The sequence below is a fragment of the Gossypium arboreum genome, chromosome 13 (genome assembly GCF_025698485.1).
Source record: "Gossypium arboreum isolate Shixiya-1 chromosome 13, ASM2569848v2, whole genome shotgun sequence".
In the NCBI taxonomy this organism is placed as follows: Eukaryota; Viridiplantae; Streptophyta; class Magnoliopsida; order Malvales; family Malvaceae; genus Gossypium; species Gossypium arboreum.
The window spans coordinates 115,606,965-115,633,267 of record NC_069082.1 but is presented as its reverse complement, the minus strand read 5'-3'; the positions used below and the strand labels follow the sequence as shown (position 1 = coordinate 115,633,267).

Sequence of the window (26,303 nt, the reverse complement as noted above, 5' to 3'; positions counted from 1 at the left end):
AGGGAGGAATGAAGACAGCCCAAATTTAGAACGATGCTCAACCAATTGAAATAATAAGGGTGTCAAGAACATGCTTTTTATATAAATTCCCTTTTTCAGAAAAACCTAAAAAGAAACATGACACAGCATGCCCCGTGGGATAAAATTGTCTCATCCTCAATAAGCGAATGATGAAGCAAGCTTTCTGCCTACGTGGACAAATAATATTGGAAATAAGAAAACTTTCTACGTCTGTCGCGGGCTCAAACTTAACTAAACACTATCGAACTCTCTACTACCATCACCCACACCCCACTAGGGTTTCGAATTTCGACTCTTCCTTTCTTTCTATTCCCGCAATGGCGAAGCCGACGACGAGAGGCCGTCGCTCACCTTCTATCTCCGGCTCCTCTTCCCGTTCTCGGTCACGGTCCAAGTCTCGTTCCCGCTCTTATTCCGGCTCCGACTCAAAGTCTAGTTCCCGTTCTCGCTCTGTGTCCAGGTCGAGATCCGCTTCTCCTTCTAGCTCTCGCTCCAGATCTTCCTTCTCTTCTTCTCCTTCTCGTAGCGGTCGCTCTCGAAGTCGCAGCCCTCCTAAGCGCCGAAGGTCATTTCTTTTCGCTTAAAGAAACCAAAGAATTTAGCAAATTTGAAATTGTTCACAAGAATTTAACTAATTTGAAGTTTTTGAAATTTTTTTTGTTAAGATTACGTTGTTAATAGCTAAAAAGATACGAGAGAATTTAGTTATAAGCTGATTAGGTACACTTTGATTGCTATAGTGTTGGCATTGTTGAAGTTACTGCACTTTATTGTTGCTAATAGCCGAAAATGAATGCTCTACGGCTACATAATAATAAACACTCAGAAAGTTGGTTCATGGGGTTCAAGTTATTCCAATTCTATTATGCAATAATTTAACTTTATTCAGATATGGTTGCATGGTAGAATAGTACGTGTGAATTCAAAGATTTCATGGCAGCTGGCTTAGTTAGAAGCTCATATATTTGTATGATGTACGAGATATGGATCAAAATTACGAGTTGATAGGTGGTAAAGCTGTCAATCTAACGAAATAAAACTTAGATTTTTGGATCAAAGTGTCTTCTTCAATTGTCAATGCCATCCTCTTTACTGATATTGATGTGCCAATTTTAAGATACTTTAATTTTTGTACCTTTTTTTTTCAAATGTGGCTGTCGTCCTTTTAAAAGTTTTAAATTCATATCTTTCTCTTCTTTTCCTTTTGCAGTCCTGTGCCTGGATCTAGGCGAGGTAATTCCCCTCCACCACAATCTAAAAAGTCATCTCCAGCCCCAAGGTAAAGCAATGTTCGGTTCAGATTTACCAAATATTTTCAATTTATATTTCCGTGGAAGATTCTATTTTATTCTATATGTATTTAATATGTTCTACAATATTAGCAACTAGGAAAATTGAGTTTGTATAGGTTTAAAATACGTGATTTGTAAAATGACAATGTTTTCGAAATGAAGCTTGTTTTTAATCTGTTTTATATTTTCGAAATTGAGTAGTAGAGAGAATCAGTGCTTAAGAGTTTCTAAGTTAGTTATGCTTCCATGGGATAACGGTTATTTAATTTGTATTTAGTTTCTCAGGAAACAAATGATGTTTGTTTTCTTTTATGGGGAATTTTCATTTTCTTCCTATTTTGTTCTATCATGAGCAAATTCTGCCTGAGAAACTTTGACCTGATTTGAATTTCAATGTTTTATATAAATGTAAGTGCATGATTATGTTTCCAGATTAACAAAAACAATGAAATAATATGTAATTGAGAAGGATTGAAGTTGATGCTCAAGTTTGTTGCTTGCACTGATTTCAGGAAGGCTTCTCCCATCCGTGAGTCTCTGGTTCTCTATGTTGACTCACTGAGCAGGAATGTCAATGAAGGCCATCTAAGAGAAATATTCAGTAAATGCTTTACCCTTTAACCTTTGAATAGTTAAATGCAGGACTGAGACTAGATGATACTTCTTGAGAGCATGTTAACTTTTAGGCATGGTATTTCTGCAGATATATTGTAAAATTACATGACATTCAATTGGTCTTTATCTAGAAGCTTTGATAATTATTGTATATGCTCTAGTTTTGTCTCTGCAAATCATGTATGTTGAACTATGTTTCTGTTGTGGGATTATATCTTGTATTTGAGGTTGTCCTTGTGTTCCAAAATCTTTATCCTCTCTTTGATATAAAAAATTGCTTTTGGAAAACTATTATGAATTATGTCCACAGTTATTACATGGTTCCAAAGATGTAGAAGCATGAAGAGCATGATTAACTTAAATGGTCCACTGTGATAACTGATCCACAAACCTGTTTAATAGGTCCCACCTTGGTTTTGTGGCAATGAGACCATCAGGTGACAAAAGCAGCTTTTTTTTCAGGATTGATGCTTCTAGGGGGGAGCTTATTTAGAGCTTTTGACTATCAGTTTGTCTTTGCATTATCTGAAGATTATTATAATTGTTTTATTTATGACTTTATCTAGGGTTACAACAGAAAGTAGGTGGAGATTAGGCTTTGACAAATTTGCACAATCTTACAGGAATTCATCTTCTATGCATTCTTTTGATTTGCATGCCTGTTATATGTTCAATAAGTTCATATAATTGTATATAATTTGTATGGTGGTTTGGTACTTAAGTAAATGTCATTTTGTTAACGTTTTGTTTGGATGAGAATTTATTTCCTTTATATTTTTAAACCATTGGACAATTCAACTGTTCAATGCTGTTCATAATCGTCTTCATCTCTTTGTAGGTAATTTTGGTGAAGTTGTAAATGTGGATCTAGCCATGGACCGTATTGTAAGTTCATATCAGTCATATTTTAGTGTTCGATATTAGTAATACTGAATTATTTTGACATGCTTCACATTAACAGCTTAATCTTCCGCGAGGATATGGCTATGTTGAATTCAAGACAAGAGCAGATGCTGAAAAAGCTCTACTTTACATGGATGGTGTAGGTTTTTCTAAGATGCCAAAGTAAGATTTTTAACAGTATTCAGAACTAGTATTTTGTGAAATTGATGGTATTTGTTGCTCTAATGCAGGCTCAGATTGATGGCAATGTTGTAAGAGCGAAGTTTACACTTCCTCCACGACCAAAAGTTTCACCACCTCCAAAGCCAATTTCTTCTGCTGCTAAAGGAGATGTTCCTAAATCTGATAATGCCAGTGCTGATATTGAGAGGGGTGGGCCAAAGCGACCACGGGAGTGTATGTTAAACATAGTAAAAGTTCTGCTTGATTCATGGTTGATGTGTATATTACATACATGTTTATCGACTTGTTAATTGATGGATATCAGCTTCACCTCAACGGAAATCCCTGCCCTCACCTAGACAGAGATCACCTGTTGGTCGAAGAGGTGGATCTCCCAGACGACCACCAGAGTCTCCACGTCGTCGAGTAGATTCTCCTGTTCGTCGTAATGGTGAAACACCTCCCAGGCGCCGCCCTGCATCTCCTGTCAGAGGTCGTTCTCCGTTGTCTCCTCCAAGGCGGCTTAGATCTCCCCCAAGGTCTTATAGTTGTAATAGGCTAATATCTTGTGTAATTATGAGCTGCTTTTGAAAGAATTTAATCCATTTAATCTTCACAGGGCATCTCCTCGCAGGATGCGTAGTCCAATCCGAAGACGTTCTCCTCCTCCAAGGCGCCGGTAATAAAACATATAGTTATTTTCCCGTGTCTTAAACTTTATTGCCTAAGGCATAAGTGAACTGATCACAACCTGTGAACAAATGAATGGATGCATAAGATCTTAGTGAATCTGAGGAATCAAGAAGGCTATAGTGGAATCAAACACAAACTAAGAAGTGTTAGTTATGTAGTCATATTATGTCTTATTCATATTGTAGGCTGTTATCACAGACATTTGTGTTGATCTCTTGTTGGTATGAACTGTGGATGAGCTGAGACGGATTACTTGAACTATCCCATTTATTGTAATTTGGATCTTATGCTATCTTGTTTTATTACAGTTCACCTCCTAGACGTGCACGTAGTCCTCCAAGAAGGTCTCCTCTAGGTCGTAGACGGAGCCGTTCTCCAATTCGTAGACCTGCTCGTTCTCGTTCAAGGTCATTCTCACCTCGTAGGTAATATACCTTAGTACCAAAACCTTTCCATCTGGTGCATTTGCTTTTAAATTATCTGTCTTTTCTTTTGTTATTTCTCTCTATTTGGTTACAAGAAAGAAAGCAAAGTTTTAGTAAATTTAGTTATATGGGGTGAAAGTTCTTGTAGTTTGGTTAAAGTTTGAGCTTGTGCTAGCGCCTTTTCATGCCCCTTCTCATTGATGTTGAGTTGGACTTGGGCAGCTTGAGAATTTGTGACTATAAGTAATGATGTATTCAGGGCTATAAGTAATGATGTATTCAGGGTCAGAAGTGTTGCTAGTACTAGTAATATTCCTTTCTGGCTGTATTCTTTTTCTCGTTAATTTTAAAGCTAGAGTTTAGTAGTAGAAGATACGTGTTAACAAGACAACGTGAACCTTGTGTTTCCATGTCTCGGGATCTTACTTCTGTATGTTATTATCTTTAAAACAGAGGTAAAGGACCAGCAGCGAGACGTGGGAGGTCATCATCCTATTCCAGATCACCTAGCCCCTGGAAGGTTTGTGCTTATTATTTTTTATTCAAGGAGCACTTTACTTTATTTAGTAGTGTTATTTAATATATGACCTTTGTATTGTCAATTATGACAGGTACCGAGGAGGATTTCTAGGAGCCGCAGTCCTAGAAGGTAATTTTCTAATGTAACATTGATTTATTATGGCCCAACATACACTCTTGCAAGCATTGAAAATGTTTATAATTTTCTAATGGAACATTGATTTATTATGGCCAAGCAATTGGATGATATATGCTTTTATTCAAAGCTGGAGTTTTAACAGAAATTATTTTAGGATATCTGAATTCTAGGGGGAAGTACTAGGGCTATTAGTCTGTGACTCGGAAAGTCATGATTAATGCGAACACATTAACCTGTGCCTCTAGTCATTAAAACAGATGGACTTGTCAATGAAAATTGTCTGCGTGTGGCTGGCCGAGATGGCCTCATTTCGGGAACTGCAGAGTTTAAGAGTAATGTGGTTTTCAAATCCAATAGATGAAAAATATTAAGGGATAGTATTTTGATGCGCAGGCCATTGAGGGGAAGAAGCAGCAGCAACAGCAGTAGCAATAGTTCTCCGCCTCGTAAGCCGTAAACAGTAGGGTTATTGTAATGGATTTTAGTTTTAGTTGTGAATGATGTAATATCAGAGTTGTAGTTTTGACTTTATCTATTTTAATTGGATCTTAACAATGTCAAATTGTCGGCTCTGAATCTCCCAAGTAATATCATGTGTCATTTACAATTTTCCTGATAAATAGGAACTGAACTTTGCTTGATAGAGTAGAAAGAAAATTGAAAACATGAGAAGAGGAAATTATAGTTTTTTATTTTTATTTTTCGTAAGTGATTGGAAAAGTGTAAAAGTTGAAAAAAAAAAGTAATCTTGTTTACATTATTATTTGTTAAAGATTTAAAAATGAACAGAAAAAAAATGAAAATAGATTTCTCTCATTTTTTATGTTGTATCACTTCAATTTAGAATGAGTTGTCTTAGGGTTAGTTTGGTAATACTTTTGAAAAGTATTTTTAAAAAGTGCTTTTGAGAAGTGTTTTTGAAAAGTTTGATTTAAAATTTGAGTGTTTAGCATTACTGTCAAAAAGTACTTTTGAAAAATAAAATGTCTAAATTTATTTTCAAGTAGCAAATATGTATTTAAATAATATTTAAATTAATTAATATTATTATATTTTAGTAAGAATATAAAAATTTATTATAATTTGTTGTTAATATTTTAATATATGAAATATAAATTTTAAATTATTTTAAGTAATAAATATTAATTATTTATAAAATTTAATTAGAATATACAAATTATATTTTAAATATTTAAATATAACCATTAAATATTTGTAAATAGTATGTGAAAAATATTTTTATTTTTAATTAATAATTTTAACACATTTATAATTAAGCACCAAGAAAAAAAAAAGAAAAGTACTATGTTATTGGAGGGGTGAAAAAGTAATCAAGCATTAAAAGTGCTTTTGGGAGAGAAAAAGCTAAAAATTTCAGCTTCTTTTTTAAGAAGTGCTTTTCAAAAGCACTTCTGAAAAGTTAAAAATTTCAGCAAAAAGCAGCTTGTTCTGCACAACTTTTTTTCTAAAAGTGCTTTTAGGGCCAAAAGTACATTTTTAAAGCAACGCAGAACTGACCCTTAATGTATTATGAATTTTTTTTTCTACTACTTTTTTCTCTACAAGTCACATTCAATTTGTTTTCTTTTCACATGTTTTCACTTATTTACTCAACCAAGTAATACTATAAAATTTTATTAGACGTTTGGAACTTTTGAAAAAGAAGAGAAATCAGATGCAAAGTGTGATTTTGGAAAGTTGGATTTGGAAAAACGTTGGTCTTCAAAGTGGTTTGAAAAGTGATTCAGAATTTTTATTAAGTTTACAAGAATAAATGCATATTTGAGGAATTATTTGGTGTAGAAATAAATTATTTTAACATAAATGGATTAAGAATTAAAACAAAGAACTAAACTATTATAACAAAATTATAAACTAAAAATAGTCCAAACTACGAATTAATTAATTGAATTAAAATCCACTTATAGTACCATCGATTTAAACATTTAAACATTTTAATTAAATATAGTAAATTTTGAACCTGGATACTAAAACCTTTATTTTGCCAATTGAACGAAGATTTCATTGGCATATAATTTAGAATTTTAATTGCTCAATATTATTCCAAGTGTTGTGAAAAGTTAGATGTTTTAACTTTTGATATTCATTTATCAAATGTTAACACGTTAATTTTAAATATGATATTAGAATATAAAAATAACTTTAATTTAAATGAAACTTAAGTTTATTAATATTATGATATATAAAAGATGAGTATTTGATACATTCAAAATGTATTTTCTTTCTTAATTCTACAAATAGTTTAAAAAATAGACGTCTTTTTTTAAAATACATGTTTTTAATATTATATTATGTTCCATAAGATAATTGTCAACCCCATAACCCTACTTGTGAAGTCTAAAAGTAAATTTTAATTTGAATATATATATCATGTTTTAAATATTAAAATTAATGGAACTCATATGTAAAAGAATTATGGTAAAAGTAACATGGAAGTTTTTGATAAAAGAAATTATCTGATCCATCACCATTTGGCATTTTCTAAAGAAGTTAAAAAGAAAAAAAGTGAACAAGAAATTGATGGTCAAAATATCAAACACTAGACATAACAAATAGAATTGTATTTTTTTTAAATATTACAAGTAATTTAAGGAAAATCAGCAAAATATAAATAAACATATAATATAAGCAATGTAAATAAGTCAGAAAATGAAGATTATGGAGGTCAAAAACATTAACAAAGCCAATTGTCTATTTGAATACAAAAAAACATAACAATCGTGTCCATTGTAAAAACCATCTAAGAAGTCCACCAGTAAACAAAATATAGAAGGAACTAACTAGCGGCATTGCATAAAATGGGTAACGTAACCTCTTCAATTAATTATTATTTTGTTGCTTAGCTTACAGCTTGTCCTCGTAATCGGAGAGCGGGGTCATCTGCTCCTTCAATCCCTTCCTCTTACGGATCTCAGCAACATGGTTGGCTGCCTGGGAACCAGGTTCCAATGGATCTGATGACATCATATCCCAGTGGTCAAACACGCATTGTGGGAAAGCCTGTCCTGAAGTTGCAGCCCTCAGGGTGCTCGAGAATCCAAATGACTCGATAACAGGAAGGTATGCTTTGATGTTGTATAGTGGAGTACCAGGCCTCTGCATCTCCTCAAACACATGTCCTCGCTTCTGGTTAAGAACACTGTAAATACCACCAAGTGCTTGCTCTGGGGCTTGGATCTCCACCAAGTACACTGGCTCAAGCAGCCTCGGCTTGGCAGTCAGCTGAGAAGCATAGAAAACCCTCCTAGCAGTTGGAATGATCTGACCCCCACCTCTATGGATAGCATCAGTATGAAGAACCACATCACAAACTTCAAAGCATATACCCCTCATGTTCTCTTCGGCCATTGCACCTTCCTTTGATGCCCATTGGAACCCAGCGACTACAGAATCCTTAATTTCGTTCAGGTACTGAACTCCTTTACACATATCAACCACCATGTTAGGACCTGTGGTCTCAGGGCCAAAACACCATATCTTCTTAGCAAGATCTTTGTCCCATCCATACTCCTCAGCCAAAATTTTTGAACGAACCTTGGGATCATCTCTTGGACCAATACGACCTTCATCAATGGCTTCAGCCAGACCTTCCTCCAAGGGTCGAGCTTCCATGTATAATCGGTTGTGCTTGTTGGGAGACTTACTCATCACAGTCCTGCAAGACCTCTCTAGGACAGTTTCACGGAATGAGACAACCGGGTCTGACTTGATGATCTCAGCACCACCCATAAAATCTTCTTGCAAATCCTTAAGACAGATCTCAAGGTGGAGCTCTCCAGCACCAGCAACAATGTGCTCTCCCGACTCTTCAATTGTACAAACAACCATAGGATCAGACTTGGCCAAACGCTTCAGCCCTTCAACAAGTTTGGGAAGATCAGATGCGACCTTGCACTGAACAGCAACACGAACAACAGGAGAGACAGAGAACTTCATTGCACGAATTGGGTGCGCATCAACTTCCTTCTCATTAGTCAAAGTAGCATTCTTGGTGATAAACTGATCCAGACCAACCATGGCCACTGTGTTACCACAAGGAACATCCTCAACAGTTTCCTGCTTCTTTCCCATCCAAATAACAGTTCTCTGTACGCTCTTGACATACAAATCTTTCTTCTCACCAGGGACATAGTTTGGACCCATGATCCTGACCTTCAGGCCAGTTGAAACTTTGCCAGAGAAGACACGACCAAAAGCATAGAACCTACCCTTATCAGAAGCAGGAATCATCTTTGAAACATAGAGCATAAGAGGACCCTCAGGATCACAGTTCCTGATAGCATTGGCATAGACATCATCAAGAGGACCCTCATACAAGTTCTCAACACGATATTTCTGAGCCTTGCTAGGAGAGGGAAGGTGGAAGATCATCATTTCCAGGAGAGCACTGCTAGCAGGAAGCCACGTCTGCATTACACGTTTCATTAGGGACTTCCCCATCAAGTCCTTCTCATCAGACTTCATGGTGACACCAAGCTTTTGCAGCATGGGCCAGAGCTTATCCTTCTGGTCATTCATACAAGTGTTGATTATCTGCTTGATGGGTTCATAACAGAACTGAACAAATCCACGCTTGCAGGTACCAGAGCCAGTGTTCTTGGTGGTCCACTTCTTGGTAGCTGGATCAAAAAAGTTCTCACCCCAAAGTCTTTCCATCATCTTTGCCTCATCAACTCCAAATTTAGAGGCGTACATTTTAGCAAAGTTGGTCAAGGTAAAAGCCCAACCATGCAAACCAGCAGAGAAAGCAACTGTTCCCTTCTCTGGGTAGACTTGAACATCACCAAGAAGAGGATCTTCATAGGTGGCCATGATGACATTAGCATTTTCAATCACTCTCTGGAATGTCTGGTAAGCCTCCTCTCCATCAACCTGGAGCTCAAGGAAGCACCTATCCATCTTGTTAACAGTCAAGACAGGCCTGATTCTTTCTCCAAGAGCCTGACGGAGAACAGTCTCTGTTTGCACACAGACACCTTCAATACAATCAACAACCACAAGGGCACCATCAGTAATACGTAGAGCAGCTGTGACCTCGGATGAAAAGTCAACGTGCCCAGGGGAATCGATAAGATTGATGAGGTACTCATTCCCTTGTCTCTCTCCTTTGTAGCTCTTCAAAGAGTCATCAGACATTTCATAATAAAGAGAGATACCAGTAGACTTGATTGTGATACCACGCTCAGCCTCATCAGCACGGGTATCTGTCATACGAACATCACCAGCAACTTCTTGTGCAATAATTCCAGCAGCAGCCACAAGAGAATCGGTAAGAGTTGATTTCCCTGCATATCACAAAAAATAAATGAGAACCAATGCCAACACTTCACAAAGGACAGAATAACTAGTAACACCTGACAATCATCAACAATTGAAGGGCTATTGCAGTAAACTGACTCTCAATTTGAGACTAATCTAGCTTAACTTCCATACAGGTTTCATCTTCATTTTACCATTACCATCTTTTAAAAAATCAAACACAGATGAAATTCCATAAAAATACCCATAAACACCAATTAAATGAGCTTTGATCATTTTACTTCAAGTTAATGATAATAAAAAGAAAAAAGAAAAACCTGCATACCGTGGTCCACATGAGCAATAACAGACATATTACGGATGTTGTGCTTCCTGTCCATAATGGCACGAAGCTCCTCAGCTGTAAACTTCACCTGTAATACATCCAACATCAACTCAAATCAAATCAAAAGGAAGTCACAGAAAAGTCTTAAATAAAAACCAAACAAAGAAAAAAAGGCAAAAAAGAAAAAAGTTCAATCAACTTACCATCTTGACTTGTCTTTAAAACACCTCGAACTATAAAGAAGAATCAAAACCTGCCAAGCAAACAAAATACATAAGCTCTAGTCTTCAAAAAAGTACACATTCACAGTGACATCTAAACAAGTTTAATCTCAAAAACACTAATTCAACCATAAATAAATAAAAAAAAACCAAATATTTCGAGATCTAAAATCATATTAGCTATTTATAAGATATAACCAATACCGAGATGTTAAAAAACTTTCAACTATATTTCAGAGCTAACTAACTACATGATTTACTACTATACAGATTTACAACCTATGACATCGCAGAAAAGAAAACCAAAATAAAAAACAGGATCTAATCTAAGATCATGAACAAGAAAAGAGGGTACAAGGATCTAAACGAGACGAATCTTAATAAAATTGAAAGACAACAGGAGCAAACCTAAGAGAAAAAAACGGCAAGCAAGAGAAAGAGACGAAGATTGTTGGAACGCTCTTTCTCTCTCTGTGGAAATGAAGGGCATAAAAAGGAGGATATTCGGTACTTATATTCGATGCGATGGCGACGAAATACGTGAGAGTGGAGGCGACTGAGGGATATCAGCTCAGTTCAGCTAGGGTTTTTCTATTTGGTCTAATTGTTGTTTTAGTCCTTATACTATGCTACTGTTTGATTTTTAATCTTTTTATTTAATAGGTTTAAAGGTGCAAAAAGCCCTTAAAATTTGAAAAAAAACAATTAAGCCTCTGTTTTTATTTTTTGTACTTATTTGAGTACTTGAACTTTTAAAGTGCATCAAAAAAATCCTCAAACCTTTTTAAAAAAAGCCATTAAGCCCATACTTTTTTTTGCACTCAATTGGGTACTTGAACTTTCAAAATGCATCCAGAAGACCCTTAAACTTTTTCCAAAAAGCCAATCATACCTCTGCTTTTATTAAAAATTACAAAAAAATTACAAAAATTAAAATAAAAAGCTATAAATATTATTAAATTTTAATAAAATTAAAATATTAAAATTTTATTGAAAATTAGAAAAATATAAAAATCGTAAAAAATATAAAAATTGTAAAATTTTATAAAATAGTAAAAAATCATAAAATATATAGAAATGTAAAAAATATAAAATTTTATAAAGTCGTAAGAAAATTATACAAAATGTAAAGAAATATAAATTTCTTAAAAAATTATAAAATTATCATACCAAAAGAAACATTTTATAATTTTTCTATAAATTTTTTATTATAAAATTACCTCTGCTTTTATTAAAAATTACAAAAAAATTACAAAAATTAAAATAAAAGCTATAAATATTATTAAATTTTAATAAAATTTAAATATTAAAATTTTATTGAAAATTAGAAAAATATAAAATCGTAAAAAATATAAAAATTGTAAAATTTTATAAAAATAGTAAAAATCATAAAATATATAGAAATGTAAAAAATATAAAATTTTATAAAGTCGTAAGAAAATTATACAAAATGTAAAGAAATATAAATTTCTTAAAAAAATTATAAAATTATCATACCAAAAGAAATATTTTATAATTTTTCTATAAATTTTATTTATTTTTTATTATCATTTTCGCCACATGACATGTTGTGTTGCGACACGTGATAACTTTAATTAAAAAACACTAGTGATTATTAACTTTAAAGATCAACAGTTATAGTTAATTGTTAAAGGGACTTTTGATGTATTTTATAATTTTTTATGATTTTTATAAACATTTACAAGTTTTTTATTTTTTATGATTTTATAAAAAATTATAATTTTAATAAATCTTAATATTTTATATTTTATTAAAATTAAATAAATTTTCTAAATTTTCTTATTTATTATTTATTTATAATTTTTTCTAATTTTTAGTAAGAGCATGGGCTTAATTGTAACACCCTTAACCCACATCCGTCGTCGGAATAGGATTTCGAAGCATTTCCGATCAAACAGACATAATTTCAAACATTTCATATTATATAATATTCAAGTCAAAACCAATCAAACTCATACATTTTGTCTCTTATTCGAGCCCTCGAGGCCAAAAATATGTGTTAGAAACAAATTGGGACTAATTTAGAAACTCAGAAATTTTTTTGAAAAATAATAAAATTTTCAAAGCTTCAAGGTTCATATGGCTGTGTGGTCAGGCCGTGTGACTCACACGGTCAAGAGACATGCCCGTGTCTCAGGCAGTGTGGGTATTGGAAATAGGGACACACGGTGGTGTCTCAACCCGTGTTTATACCCATGTAACTCTTTGACTTGGGTCACACGGTCAAGCCACACGCCCCGTGTGCCAAACTGTGTGCCTTTTCGAAATGGCCTCACACGTTTGTATGCTAACCGTGTGTCTCACACAGTCTAGTCACGCACCCGTGTGTCTGGCCGTATGGACTCAAAATGAACCTTAAACAACAAGTTTACCATTTCTTGCAAGCTTGGACAATTAGAAACTCAAAAATCATTCATTTAACCAATTCAAAATATGATCAAACACATCCAAATTATATCAAAATATACATCCTAGGTACCTAACCAATGTACCCTCATTGGTATCACAATTATATCATCAAATCATATCATCAAAGTATCATCCAAGTCTAATTTGTAAACATGCCAAATTCAATCTATTTTGCCTATTTCATGTTCATTTAAACATTAACTTAAACATGTCATAATATGACCTCAACATAAACACATATTTATATGTATATAACCAACCAATATTAACTTATAATCTTACTTACAATCAATCCACAAAATGATTAATTGTTAGCCACCTTAGGTACATGCCGACTCAAAAGAATAAACATCACCACGTTTGAGATCGAGATTGTTATTGGATGCTGAATAGGCGATCAAAATTAAGTACTTAACTTGCACATGGAAAACAAACCGTACACTAATTAAAACTCAGTGGTATTTCTATAATCCGAATATTTAAAGATAATAATTTACAATATATAATTGAAATATAAACACATATTAATATTTATTACAACAACCATATCATATTTCATTTGTTTCACAAATATCTAAATTCACATACTTGTTATATAAATAGTTTTTCATAATTTATTTTCAATTCACTATTTCACTTCCATTTCTCATACCATGTCATGTCCATATCAATCATAAAACTTTATTATTTATTTACCCCTATTAACATGACTCGGACTCAGACGGATACACAAATCTAACCAAAATACATCAATTTGGTACCCAATGCCTCATCGAATAATTTGAAGTAATAATTTGACACATTGTGTCTCATCGGCTAAACCAAAGTAAATTAACACCCAGCGCCTTATCAAATTAATCCGAAGTAGTAAATTGACACCTAGTGTCTCATTGACTTGAACTCGAAGAAATCCCTGAACTCTTCCAATCTTATGGCATGCCATCTATATCCAACTCAATCCGATATAGTTAATAGGGTTTAATTTTACATTTCAGATATAATCAATATCCAATACTGGTTTTTCATATAATCACATAATTACACATATATTCATTTTAATTCAAAAATTAATTAATTCAATATATATATATCTACTTATTCAATTCATTCAATCAATTATCAAAATATCAATTACTCACCTCAACACTTATCATATACATTAAATAAAAAATACAACAATTAATAACTAGATTCAAATTATAAAAATACAAACCAGAAATTCTGAGCTATTCCTCGTCGACTTTATCTTTCCCCTTTTTAGTTGAGGATTCTGATACAATGTTAGCTACAGAATTAAAACAATTAAAAAAATCATCAATACAACACAATTCAATCTTATAATTAATATTTCAATTTTTATTCCATATTTGTCTAAATTTCAATTTAGTCCTTATACCGAGACTAACTTTTATTCTTCACATTTAATTCTTTATTTTCATGCAAATTTCACTTTAGACTAAATTTAACTCCACATTTTCACTTAAATCCTTAAATTTTAAATTTTTCACAATTTAGTCCCTATTACTCAAAATTTACAATTTATTCTACAATTTAATCCTTTTTATTTAAAAATCTATCAATTTAACCCCTAATACTAAAATTATTCAACATAGACAATACTTAAAAACTCAATAATTTCTAAAATTTTGACACGAGTTAGGTAGTATTTTTACACGAATTCCAAAAACATAAAAATTATAAAAAAAGACTAAATTAACTAACTAATTATTCTTTTCTGTTTCGTTTTACTTTGTTTCTTTTTCTATTTCTTTTATTACTTATTTTATTATTATAATATAATATATATACTTAAACATTAAGATTTTATATTATATATTATATAATAAACTTACACATTTTTAATTTTATGCCGCCACATTTAATGCCAATAGCATAATTGCTTATTTAATCCCTTTAATTATTCTTTAATCTATAATTCAACTTTCACCCTATATATAATTTAGTTCTTATACATAATTATTCTTAATTCATACAAATCCATCTAACCAAAACCTATTTAACCACACAACTAGCTTCATAAATATTTTTAATAAATATTTACGAATCCGATTTACAGGAATGAAGTCTCAGAAATACATTTTTCGACACTCGTGACCATCGAGTCATTACATTTATTGCTTTTTTGAAGATTTTTTAGGGTCTTTTTGATTCATTTTGAAAGTTCAAGTACTTAATTGAATGAAAAAAAAAAAAGAAGAAGTTTGAGGGCCTTTTTGATGCATTTTGAAAGATCAAGTGCTCAATTGAGTGCAAAAATAGAGGAGGGGTTTAATTGCTTTTTTTAAAAAATTTGAAGGCTTTTTACACCTTTAAGCCTATTTAATTTTAACCCATTTGGTTTTTACTTTTATAGTTTTTATAATGTTACTAGTAAGTATAAATTGATAATGTTTTACCTTAAGTTCAAAATTGGATACTATAGTGATGAGATTAGAAATAACGGTGGGTGGGTGTTTGAATTTAAACACAGCTGTAGCGGTAAGATGATAATAAAAAATGACTATTAAGTACATTAGATTAGAGATGATATATAATAAAAGTTATTTAAATTATTTTACTTTTACGAAATTATTAAAAATATGTGAATTTATAAATTTATTTAATAAAATATAAAATATTTCTTCTTATATTTTATTATAAATATTTTAATTAATTACATATTCAATTTAAATTATTTATTATAAAATGATAATCAATTTTAATTACTTATTATAGTTAGTTATTCTTTTATAACAATAAAATTATTATTTTCATAAAAATACATTATACTTAGATTAAATTTTATATATTTACTTAATTAATTGAAGGAGAAAAAAAAAAGTCAAGCTCCATATGCCTATACCTACAGAGTGAAAAGACTAAAGAGAGCTGGCAATTTTTCTTTTTAATAAAAAAAAGTAAGGGTTAGTATAGGAAAAATATACTGCCACTGCAGAAGCTTTTTTCAATCGAAGCATTTTACATCAGTGAAAATTAGGAAGTCCAATGCGATACCAAAATTTAACTGAAACTTGTTATAGTTTATTTAAACACTATTTTACATAACAATGGAGAGAAAAAGGGGACTAAACACATTGAACCATGCTCAACTGGGCATCCAAAGGCAATCTTACTAATAATGTTATAAAAGTATTATACGAAATTAAAATAAATGATTAAATCTTAAATTTTTAACATCATATAAGGAGTAAAGTTAAAATTAGACCTTTCAAATTTTCTATCTTGGGCTTTCACTCCTGGGCCTTTAATGCTGCTAGTGCTACACTACATTGAAAACTTTCCTTTCTTGGGATATTTTCTTTTCTTTGATTTTTTTTTTTGAAATAAATTAAACGGACCATTATTTACAAATATAGGCAATACAGGCAAAATGTTCAGTATAAAATGGAGTCGCCCAACCAATTGGCATAAAATTTTTTTTTGGTTCTGCCTTAGTAATCAACGACACCGATATTGTATTGCCCATGTATTTATACCGTTTCTTGTTGAAAAGTTATATTTTAATGGTGTCAATAATGTGTTAGGCGGTATCGAAATTATTTAATATTTTAATAATTATTTATTTATTTATTTATTAAATTAAAAAAAAATTTGAAATTTTGAGTATTGAGAATTGGACCCGTGATTGACGAGCTGACATCGGCCTGATAGCCTATCACCGATGTGACCTGTCAGTCACGGATCTAGGTCCCAAAACCAGATATTTCAATTTTTTTCTTTTAAATCTATTGTTTAAATTATATATATATATATTAAATATTTCATTATAAAAGGGGTTGGTTTCGTCCCCAACCCTCACAAAACAACAATCTGTTAAGAAAAAAAACTAACATCTAGCCACAGCTGAAAAAAAAGGAGGAGGAATGTTCCCTGTCGAAAAATAAAGGTATTTTAATATTTTTTTGTAATTTTAGAATTATTTATATTTTAGTTTGTAATATTATTTTTTTGTAATAATCATTATTATTAGTTTAGAAGGTATGTTAACTATGAAAATTATTAGAATTGTGTTAATTTAGATATTTTCAATATTATATTTTGTTTAAATTATTGGAATTGTGTAGGTTTATTTTGTAACATTTGTTTATTGAGATAAATTTGGTTGTATTTTTGCAGTTTTAGAAAAAAGTGGAGAACCAATTTTTTGCAGCTATTAATTTCGATGGTGTTATTTTAGAAACAATCGTTAGTTGTACTTTTGAAACTTGCTAGAAAATAGGGATGAGGTTCGATAGAAATGTGTCCATCGATGATATAAAAGAGAAGATCAGTGCAAAAAATTCCCTGCGTTACGGAAGGAGGATGTCGGAACTATTCTACAAATTTCTAATTTTGTCAAATCCTATCAAATTTATCGACCTCGAGACAATGGTCACATTGTATTGCTTGCCAGAGAGGGTGAACACTAAACAAATTCAGTTGTTTGCTGATTTAGCCAATGCGGAGCTGGTTGAATATGTAACTCCGTTGAGTCAATAATATGGAGTTGAAGACCCAAGTACAAAAGTTTCTAGAGTGTTCGTTGATAGGAGGTTGTTTGTGCGCAGTTTTGACATCGATCTTAATGTTGGATGTTTAAACTAGTACGGTGGTGGAACCATATTGACATGGACCGAAAATCCACTCCATGTTGCTTTACAGATACATCCAGTCATTATTGAGATCGATGAGCATGGTGAAGATGAATTCGATAATAATGGTTGTTCTGATCATGAAGGTGAAGATTTTAGTGACTTTGATGTAACGAATGATGGAAATGATTACGCCTTTTTGGTAGGAAACTCGAGTTGTGACGTCGTTATACGTAATGATCCCGAGGCCTACATGTAGATCGTCAATCCCGATGCACCAAATATGAATGAAATGGCATGTGTTTAGATTGGTTTTATGAAGGTTTGAATGGCCAAATATGCACCATTTGAGTCATTGGTTTGATTTGACACAAGTTAGACACTTGCATTATGTTTGGTTAACTGGAAATGAAATACAACTGAAACAGAATAAAGTTGTAATGGAGTAGAGCTATAATTAGTAATTCAATTGTTTGATTGAATGGAATGAAATAGAGCTATAACAGTATTCTTATATTTGGTTGAATGAAATAGATTTGTAATATCATAAAAAAAAAAAAAGCTGAAATGAGTGGAGTACTCTTAGCAAAAAAAAAAAAAAAAAGAAAAAGATAGATAATTATTATTGTTATTAAATTTTAATAAATTTATTATTAAATATAATTTAATAAAAATAAAAAATAATTTAATATAATTATTATTCAATATGTAATATGTATATTCAAATTATTTCAATAAAATAGTAAAATATTTAATAAAAATATTAATTTTAATTAATATATAAGTTATTTTGTTGCTCAAATGTTAGTAAAATAATAGTAATATAAAAGATTTATTTAAATCACAAGATCGAACCAGAGCAAAATATAGACATATATATATATATATATATATATATATATGAAATTGGAAAACAGAAAATAAAATTAGATTGAAATATTATACTAGTAGTTGAGGCCTATTTTAACAGTCTCCTTAAGACAAATTCAACCGCTCTTTTGGTGCTGGAGAAATGTTGGTCGACTGTCTCCCAGGATACAACAACAAGAAGAACACGGCAGTAGCACGGCTGCAGTGATCAACGAACAATAACCTTGCCTTCGTCTATCACTGGAAAACAGATTGAAAAAATACGCAGGAAAAAATATCTCAAAAACTTGGAAAATTTCAGTGTGTATCTTCCCTGTCTGATTATTAGGTTTTTAAAATAAATTCAAGGGAATAATATTTTGAAAATCTTTGACTAATGGAGCCAAAATGTGTCCGTGAATTAAGGAAAATTTAATGACTGTGAATTAACTCAATTAGAGTTTCTCTTCAATTTGCTGCAAGTTTCCCTATTGGGGATGTGTTGAATGATTTTTGTTCTTACCTTTTTTTTTCTTTTCCTTTTCCTTTTGGTTTTTGGTTGGGTTAAAATAGAAATAATAAAAAAAATATCTGTTCTGAGTTGCTTGGAATAACCATTGAGAAGATGAAGTAAAGAATGGCTATTCAGGGACTTTGGGGAATAGTCAAGTAATGAGCTATTCTGCAGAATAGCATTCTGCCAACCAAACTAATGGAGAACCATTGCACTCTGAATAGACATGGAACCGGTTGACTATTATAGCCAACCAAATGTGCTGTTAATGGCACATTTTTGCACTACACGAGCTAACACATGTCCTCAGTTAGTTACACGATCTAGCCATATGGTCGTGTGACTTTTGGTAAAATTGGTATTTTAACTCACGCGACTACAGTGAGTTACACGGCTTGAGCACAAGGCTGTGTGACCCCTGTTTTGCATTTTTTTCCTTTCATTTTGTAAAAGTTTCAAATTAGTCATTGCTTGATTTTGGGTGAACTTTAGAGCTTTCGTAAGCTCAATTTAAACTCGATTTTGTTTGCAAAGCATGATTTTGTGTAAATGTTTGAGATCATCCGATGTTTAATTGAACTTTTGGTTTTAGATTTGCATAATACTGTTCCGTTAATTATTGTAGCATCCTATAGTTCAAGTCTCTGTTTGCATTTTTGCCTTCATTTTGTAAAAGTGTCAAATTAGTCATTGCTTGATTTTGGGTCAACTTTAGAGCTTTCGTAGGCTCAATTTAAACTTGATTTTGTTTGCAAAGCATGATTTTTGTATAAATGTTTGAGATCATCCGATGTTTAATTGAACTTTTGGTTTTAGATTTGCATAATACTGTTCCGTTAATTATTGTAGCATCCTAAAGCTCAAGTCCAACGACTAGGTTGGGTAAGGGGTGTTAAATCTACAGGCCTTACTCGTGTTCCCTTTAGGTGAAATTCACACCGGGTGAACCTATGACATCGGGTAGCTCCAAAGTAAGCCCAAAGGACCTCCACCACGAACTACCTCCGTTAAGAGTGCATGAAACCTTGTGCCCGTTGATTGTTCAACCATCTTATAAAGGCACATTAGCACTCCTATAAGAAGGGAAGATATAACTTCACTGCTAATGCGATCCTAACATGTGGCATGCCCTTATTTCATGTATATAAGCCTTCCCATTATACTAAGGAGGCAACTAGCAACAGCATAACATAATGATCCCCTCTTTGCTCTTTCTCTCTCTCTCTCTTTGATATTTTCTCCATCGTCCCTATCCATCTGGTACAAGGGTTCTCCGCCCTGCCAAGGTGAATCACCACCATCGTTCCTCATTACATCTTGTTGTTTTCTTATGTCAACAATATCCTATTTTATTTATGTTCCAAAGAAAGTTTGATTAAGTTTTGGTTTTTAAGTCATTCTTAAAAAAAGGAAGTTTACTCTTTCTTAGACATTTCAATGTACCCTTTTTTTATCTATGCCAAGACTACCTACATGAATGCTAATAGATTAGATCATAATTTGAAAATTTCTGAATAAATTGAATAAGTTGAAATTCAAACATAACTGTATAAACTAATAGTTTTAAGTTCCTATTTAACAAAATATAATGATGTTGGAATCCACAAAAGAATCCATGTTGAAGTTGAGCAATGTTAACCAGTGAGGTGAACAAGGAAAGAAGGTGAAGATAGAATAAAGGGAAGGAGTATGAAGGTTGGGAAGAGATTGCAGTTTCGTGAAGAGATTTTGAAGATTTAGAAGGGGAAGAGTGAGAGGGAGAGAGAGATCCTACGTGAGTTGTTTGCATAAAACTTTTATAGTGGGGGGCAAACTTAGCTACTTGTCATAAGATTGTTGACGTGAAAGTTTGATTTAATACCCTTGGTAGTGACGGTGATATGACATCCTACGATAAGACATGTTAGGGTAGCTAACAATCAATTTCTCTGAGTCTCTATGTAGCCCTCACATAGTCTTAAAGGTTATGCGAGTTGGGGTTCATGAACTAGCCTAGGTTCACATGTGTTCAACTTTCTATAGATACACAATCAAGTTTGTGAGGTACGTTATAAGGTCTGTGAAGCCCATTACACAAGGTATCAAGGTGCACTATAAGGTTTGCGAAGCATATTACACAAGGTATAACAAGCAATTCCAACAAAAATGATCTTTCTTAAGTTTCAACCAACAGAGTAACAAGTAGATGAGACCACCTCCATTTGTGCATCATAAAAATAACATGGAAATATGAAATGTAAAAACATTGTGCCAAATGATACGACAAAAGGCTTTTGAATGGTGAAGCTACTACAATTTGATTTTGGTTTTACATCGGGAACTAGATGCATTGCTAGCTAAGGCCTTCTAAAAAAAAGAAAAACCCTACCACTAGAAGAATGAGAGTTTCAGCAAAGCAAATCCTAAATGAATTAGGAAAATTGATTTTGTGTAGCTAGACATATTTACAGGTTGAGTGGTTTGTCTGAGTTGGTAAATTTCGGACTAGAGGTCCCAAATTCAATTTAAGTAGTAATGAATGTTTTAATTTAAATTTAATTATAAAACATATGAATTTTAATATGAAAATATACTTTTAGTATTTTATTAATAGATGAAAAGCAAAGTGGGTCATACGCTTGGGTTAAGAGATTCGGGCTTGATTTTTTCTTTGAATTGGGCAACAAACTAGGCCATAAACAGGTATACCTATAATGATATATTGGGTTTGTAAACTCAATGTATCCTCAAGTTGCATTAAATTAATCCTAATCAAACAAGAAGAGTAGAAAAGGGGACACCAAAATTCAAACTCTTGTTCTCACTCTTACAACGCAAGGTTAGGCATTGAAGACACAACCTTAAATCACCTAGAAATGCAAAGTTAATCAAATAAATGCATTTTGAAACCATCCAAAACACAAATGAATCGTTCTACAATCAACGCTACAATTCGTTTTAGTATTTTAATAAATGCTACTTAATTTAACTTTAATTAAACTACCTAAAATAATTGTTTTTTAAATTATAAATAAACATCTCTTTTCCTTTTCCTTTTACAATTTTAATTATTTTATTTTTTATAGAATTTAATATTTTTAATCTTTGTGGAAAAAGTTTTTTTAAGTTTCTAAACAGTGAATTTTTCTTTTTCCATTTTAAATTGTTTTCTATTTCATATTATATATTTTTAAAAGTAAAATTATATAGCATTAAATCTTTGGTAATAAAAATTGTGTAAAATTTAAAGTTTCTATGTTATTTGATTTTTTTATTTTAATTACTTATGTTTTTTTTAAACGTAGAATTGAATATAGATGAGTGTATAATAATAATTTTATGTCTTTAAAATTTGATGATGTAACAAAATTTTAGTAATGCCTAAAACCTTATAAATTATTCCACGATACAAACTTTATTTTATTTGGAAAAAACCCTTAGTTTCATTTTTTTACCTAATGAAAACATAATTAATTAGAAGGTATAATTGTTTTGAAAATGATGTAATATGAAAAAGTTTAGTACTCTATCATTCAGATTTGCTTGAAAGGTCAAATATCTATGTATGTATCTTCAAATTTTGTTGGTGGTTGATAAAATTTTATGCTAATAAAATAAGTGTAGCGAAATTTGAATTTAAATTTAAATTTAAAAATATATTATTAAGAGTAATAATTATAAATTTTAAAAATTATATTTCGAGAATTATAAAAAACTTAAATAATACTTTTATCATAAAAAAGAGCATCTTTCAAAGTGAGAAATAATGTACCCTTACTAAGCATATTTTAAAGTATGGATCCTTGTTGATGCCGACATTAATGTGATTTAACCTCTTTGTTTTCCTTGCTTGAATGTACCTTTTACATATCTTGAGATTTATATTTTCAAAATATTAAAAAATTTTGGTTGAAATATAAAATAATTTTTAAAAATAAAAACAAACGGATTTTTTAAAAAGTAAAAGTTATTTTTATTGATTATATTAATAATTTATAAAATTGAAAGTCTTAAAAATAAGAGATTTTAAATTTAAATTTAATTGGTGAATTCACCTTAAATTTATTTTTCTTTTTTCAGTAATTTTCAATTATAAGAATCTTTTATTATGAGAATGTAATACCTATTATTTTAAATGGATCATTTCATTTAATTTAAAATATTCAAATAATTAAGTCGTTTGTTTGTTATTTTTTTTATTTTGCCCAGCGACGGTGTCAGTCTCCAGCTGGCTATCACTTGCCTTTTTCTCCTTTCCACCAATTATTTTTTCCTCATTCACTTCACATGTTTTCTATCTTTTCATTTTGCAGATCTATTTTATAGGTATCTTTGTTGTCTTCACAAATTGAGATGGACAGATGACGGTGTCTGTCATTTGCTAAAACTCCATTGGCCACCTGTAGTTTTCTTGGAAAGTGGATGACTCTTCATTAGCTTCTTAATTTATTTATATTTTGAGAGTATTTCTGTGAAAAAATAGAACGTCGATAATAACAATGTATCGCAAAGAAAAAGAAAGAAAAAAAATAAAGAACACACAGATTTTTACATGGAAACCCTTTCGGAAAAAAACCACGGGCAGAGGAGAATTCACTATGTTGAATTCAAATTGATTACAAGAGGAGTAGACTATGTCTATTTATAGGTGTGTAAAACCATATTCTAATAAAAAAAATAGAGGTAATGCAGTAATGTTAAAACACCTTATTCAAATAAACATTAAACAGATGACGTATACTTCTATTCTAACTTCTCTTGCACACTTGTATTTTACCACTTGTATTTTATTTTATCATGAATTTGGGTCACATCTCTAGCAATCTCCACCTTGACACGAATTCTTCAACAAACAAGTTCTTCATCACGAACTCTCAACGAACAAGTTCTCTATCTCTTCTATAAAACCCCTTAAGGGTTTAACTTCAATAAAGAACACCAACCAAGTCTAAGCAATGCTCAAACTTGGTTATAGGAAGTGGTTTAGTCAGCATATCTGCAAGCTTTTCATGAGTACTAATTTTGCTCACAACAATATCACCACGAGCAATAATATCACAAACAAAATGATACCGAACATCAATGTGTTTTGTTCTTTTATAAAACATTTAATCTTTTGTAAGGAAGATGACACTTTGACTGTCACAAAATATTGTACTATTTGAAAGTCTTCATTGAGTTCACTAAAGAGTCCCTTCAACCAAATGACTACTTTACAAGCCTCAGTAATCGCCATGTACTTAGCTTTAGTGGTAGATAAAGTGACTGTAGTTTGAAAAGTGACTTTCCAACTGATAGCACAACCTCTGATTGTAAATATATAACCTGTGAGAGATTTTCTTCTATTAAGGTATCCAGCAAAGTTAGGATCAACATACCCAATGACTACATCTCTAATTCTTCCAAACTGTAAGCAAACATCAGTAGTACTTCATAAGTATCTTAAAATCAACTGAACTGCTTTCCAGTATTTTTTACCATGATTCGCCATGTATCTGCTAATTGCACTGACTGCATATGATAAATTTGGACGTAAACAAACCATAACATACATAAGAGATCCCACTGTACTAGAATATGGAACATGTGACATGTACTCAATCTCATCATCTGATTGTAGAGACAAAGCTGATGAAAGTCTGAAATGGGCTGCTAAAGGAGTACTAACAGGCTTAGTACTCTGTATATTGAACCTGCAAGGAACTTTTCCAATGTACCCCTTCTGACTTAAGTACAATTTACTTGCTTTTCTATCTATGAGAATCTTTATACCAAGTATCTTCTTTGCTGATCCCAAATTTTTCAGCTCAAATTTTTCACTAAGTTGGGCTTTGACCTTTCTTATCTTTTCTTTATCTTTTACTGCTTTCAACATGTCATCAACATAGAGGAGTAGATACACAAAAGAACCATCATTGTTTTTCTTAAATAAACACAACTGTCAAAACTACTTCTTTTGAAATCATGAGAAGTCATAAAGGAATCAAACCTTTTGTATCACTATCTTAGTGACTGTTTCAAATTGTAAAATAGACTTTTTCAACAAACAAACATATTCATCTTTTTTTGAGATTGTAAAACCTTCTTGTTGTTGCATGTAAATATCCTCCTTAAGTTCTTCATGCAAAAATGTAGTTTTCACATCTAATTGCTCAAGCTCCAAATCATATATGGCCACAACACCAAGCAAAGCTCAAATCGAACTATGCTTCACAACTAGAGATAATACATCTGTGAAGTCCACACCTGGAATTTGACTGTTGCCATTTGCAACAAGCCTTGCTTTATATCTGGGTTTCTCAACTCCTAGAGTCCCTTCTTTCTTTTTAAATACCCATTTACAATGAATAGCCTTTTTGCCTTTAGGAAGTTTCACAAGACCCATGTTCTATTTTGTGGAGTAATTCCATCTCTTCTTGTATAGAAAACATCCATTTTTCTGAGTATTCACAACTATTCACCTCAAAATAAGTAGATGGCTCTTGGTTTGCATCTATATCTTTAGCCACATTTAAAGCATAAACAACTAGATCAGCCTCGACATACCTCTTTGAAGGTTTAATCTCTCTTCTAGTTCTGTGTTTGGTGATAGAGTATTGTGGTGAAGAATTAACTTTATTTGAATTTCTGTATTGACTTGAGAAGTCGACTTTGTTATAGATTCTGGATTAATCTGATGCTCCACTTGCTTTTGCTATTCTTTATTGGAAAAGTCTTTAAGAAATAAGTTAGGTAGCATAGCATTTTCATAAAAAAACAACATCTATGCTAATCACAGCTTTTCTATTTTCAAGACACCATAACTTATACCCTTTTACACCAGTTTTATAACCAAGAAAAACACATTTAATGGATCTCGGTTCCAATTTTCCATTATCAACGTGTATATGCAGAACACTCAAAGATTTTTAAATCAGAATAATCAATAGGATTACCAGACCATACCTCTTGTAGAGTCATTTTCTCAATGGTAATAGATGGAGATCAATTGATAAAAAAAATGTAGTAGAGGCTGCTTTAGCCCAAAACGGCTTTGGTAAGTTGTTATTCGATAACATACATCGAACCTTTTCCATGATCGTTCTGTTCATTCATTCTGCAACACTGTTTTGCTGTGAAGTATGACGAATTGTCAAGTGTCTAAACTCATCAGAATAGAATTTTAAGCCGTTGTCTATGCAGAGGTGTTTTATTTATTTTTCTGTCTATTTTTTAATCATAGCTTTCAAGGACTTAAATGCGGTAAACACATCACTTTTTTGCTTTAGGAAATATGCCTAAACTTTTCTAGAAAAATTATCAATAAGTGTTAGCATATAATTAACTCCACCTCTCGAAAGCACT

At 31.7% G+C, this 26,303-nt stretch overlaps 2 protein-coding genes across 2 annotated transcripts; one reads left to right on the top strand and one right to left on the bottom strand.

Annotated features, from left to right (window-relative positions):
• Positions 1-205: 205 nt before the first annotated feature.
• On the top strand, positions 206-5,389 carry LOC108461781 (serine/arginine-rich splicing factor SR45-like). The gene is made up of 12 exons (XM_017761714.2): positions 206-586; positions 1,232-1,300; positions 1,826-1,914; positions 2,767-2,813; positions 2,890-2,970; positions 3,062-3,227; positions 3,319-3,532; positions 3,613-3,672; positions 3,995-4,111; positions 4,565-4,631; positions 4,723-4,760; positions 5,163-5,389. Exons 1-12 carry the CDS (start codon positions 339-341, stop codon positions 5,224-5,226), a joined length of 1,260 nt encoding a protein of 419 aa, XP_017617203.1. The 5' UTR covers positions 206-338; the 3' UTR covers positions 5,227-5,389.
• Positions 5,390-7,446: 2,057 nt separating this feature from the next.
• On the bottom strand, positions 7,447-11,211 carry LOC108463871 (elongation factor 2-like). Its single transcript, XM_017763846.2, has 4 exons — positions 11,004-11,211; positions 10,578-10,627; positions 10,375-10,462; positions 7,447-10,075 (listed from the first exon to the last, which is right to left on the bottom strand). Exons 2-4 carry the CDS (start codon positions 10,578-10,580, stop codon positions 7,635-7,637), a joined length of 2,532 nt encoding a protein of 843 aa, XP_017619335.1. The 5' UTR covers positions 10,581-10,627; positions 11,004-11,211; the 3' UTR covers positions 7,447-7,634.
• Positions 11,212-26,303: the final 15,092 nt, after the last annotated feature.

Coding starts and splice junctions, on each gene's coding strand:
- LOC108461781 (XM_017761714.2), top strand. CDS start 339: ATGGCGAAGCCGACGACGAGAGGCCGTCGCTCACCTTCTATCTCCGGC. Junction 2,814..2,889: donor ATCTAGCCATGGACCGTATT/GTAAGTTCATAT, acceptor TCACATTAACAG/CTTAATCTTCCGCGAGGATA. Junction 2,971..3,061: donor CTCTACTTTACATGGATGGT/GTAGGTTTTTCT, acceptor GCTCTAATGCAG/GCTCAGATTGATGGCAATGT.
- LOC108463871 (XM_017763846.2), bottom strand. Junction 10,076..10,374: donor TATTGCTCATGTGGACCACG/GTATGCAGGTTT, acceptor TGTGATATGCAG/GGAAATCAACTCTTACCGAT.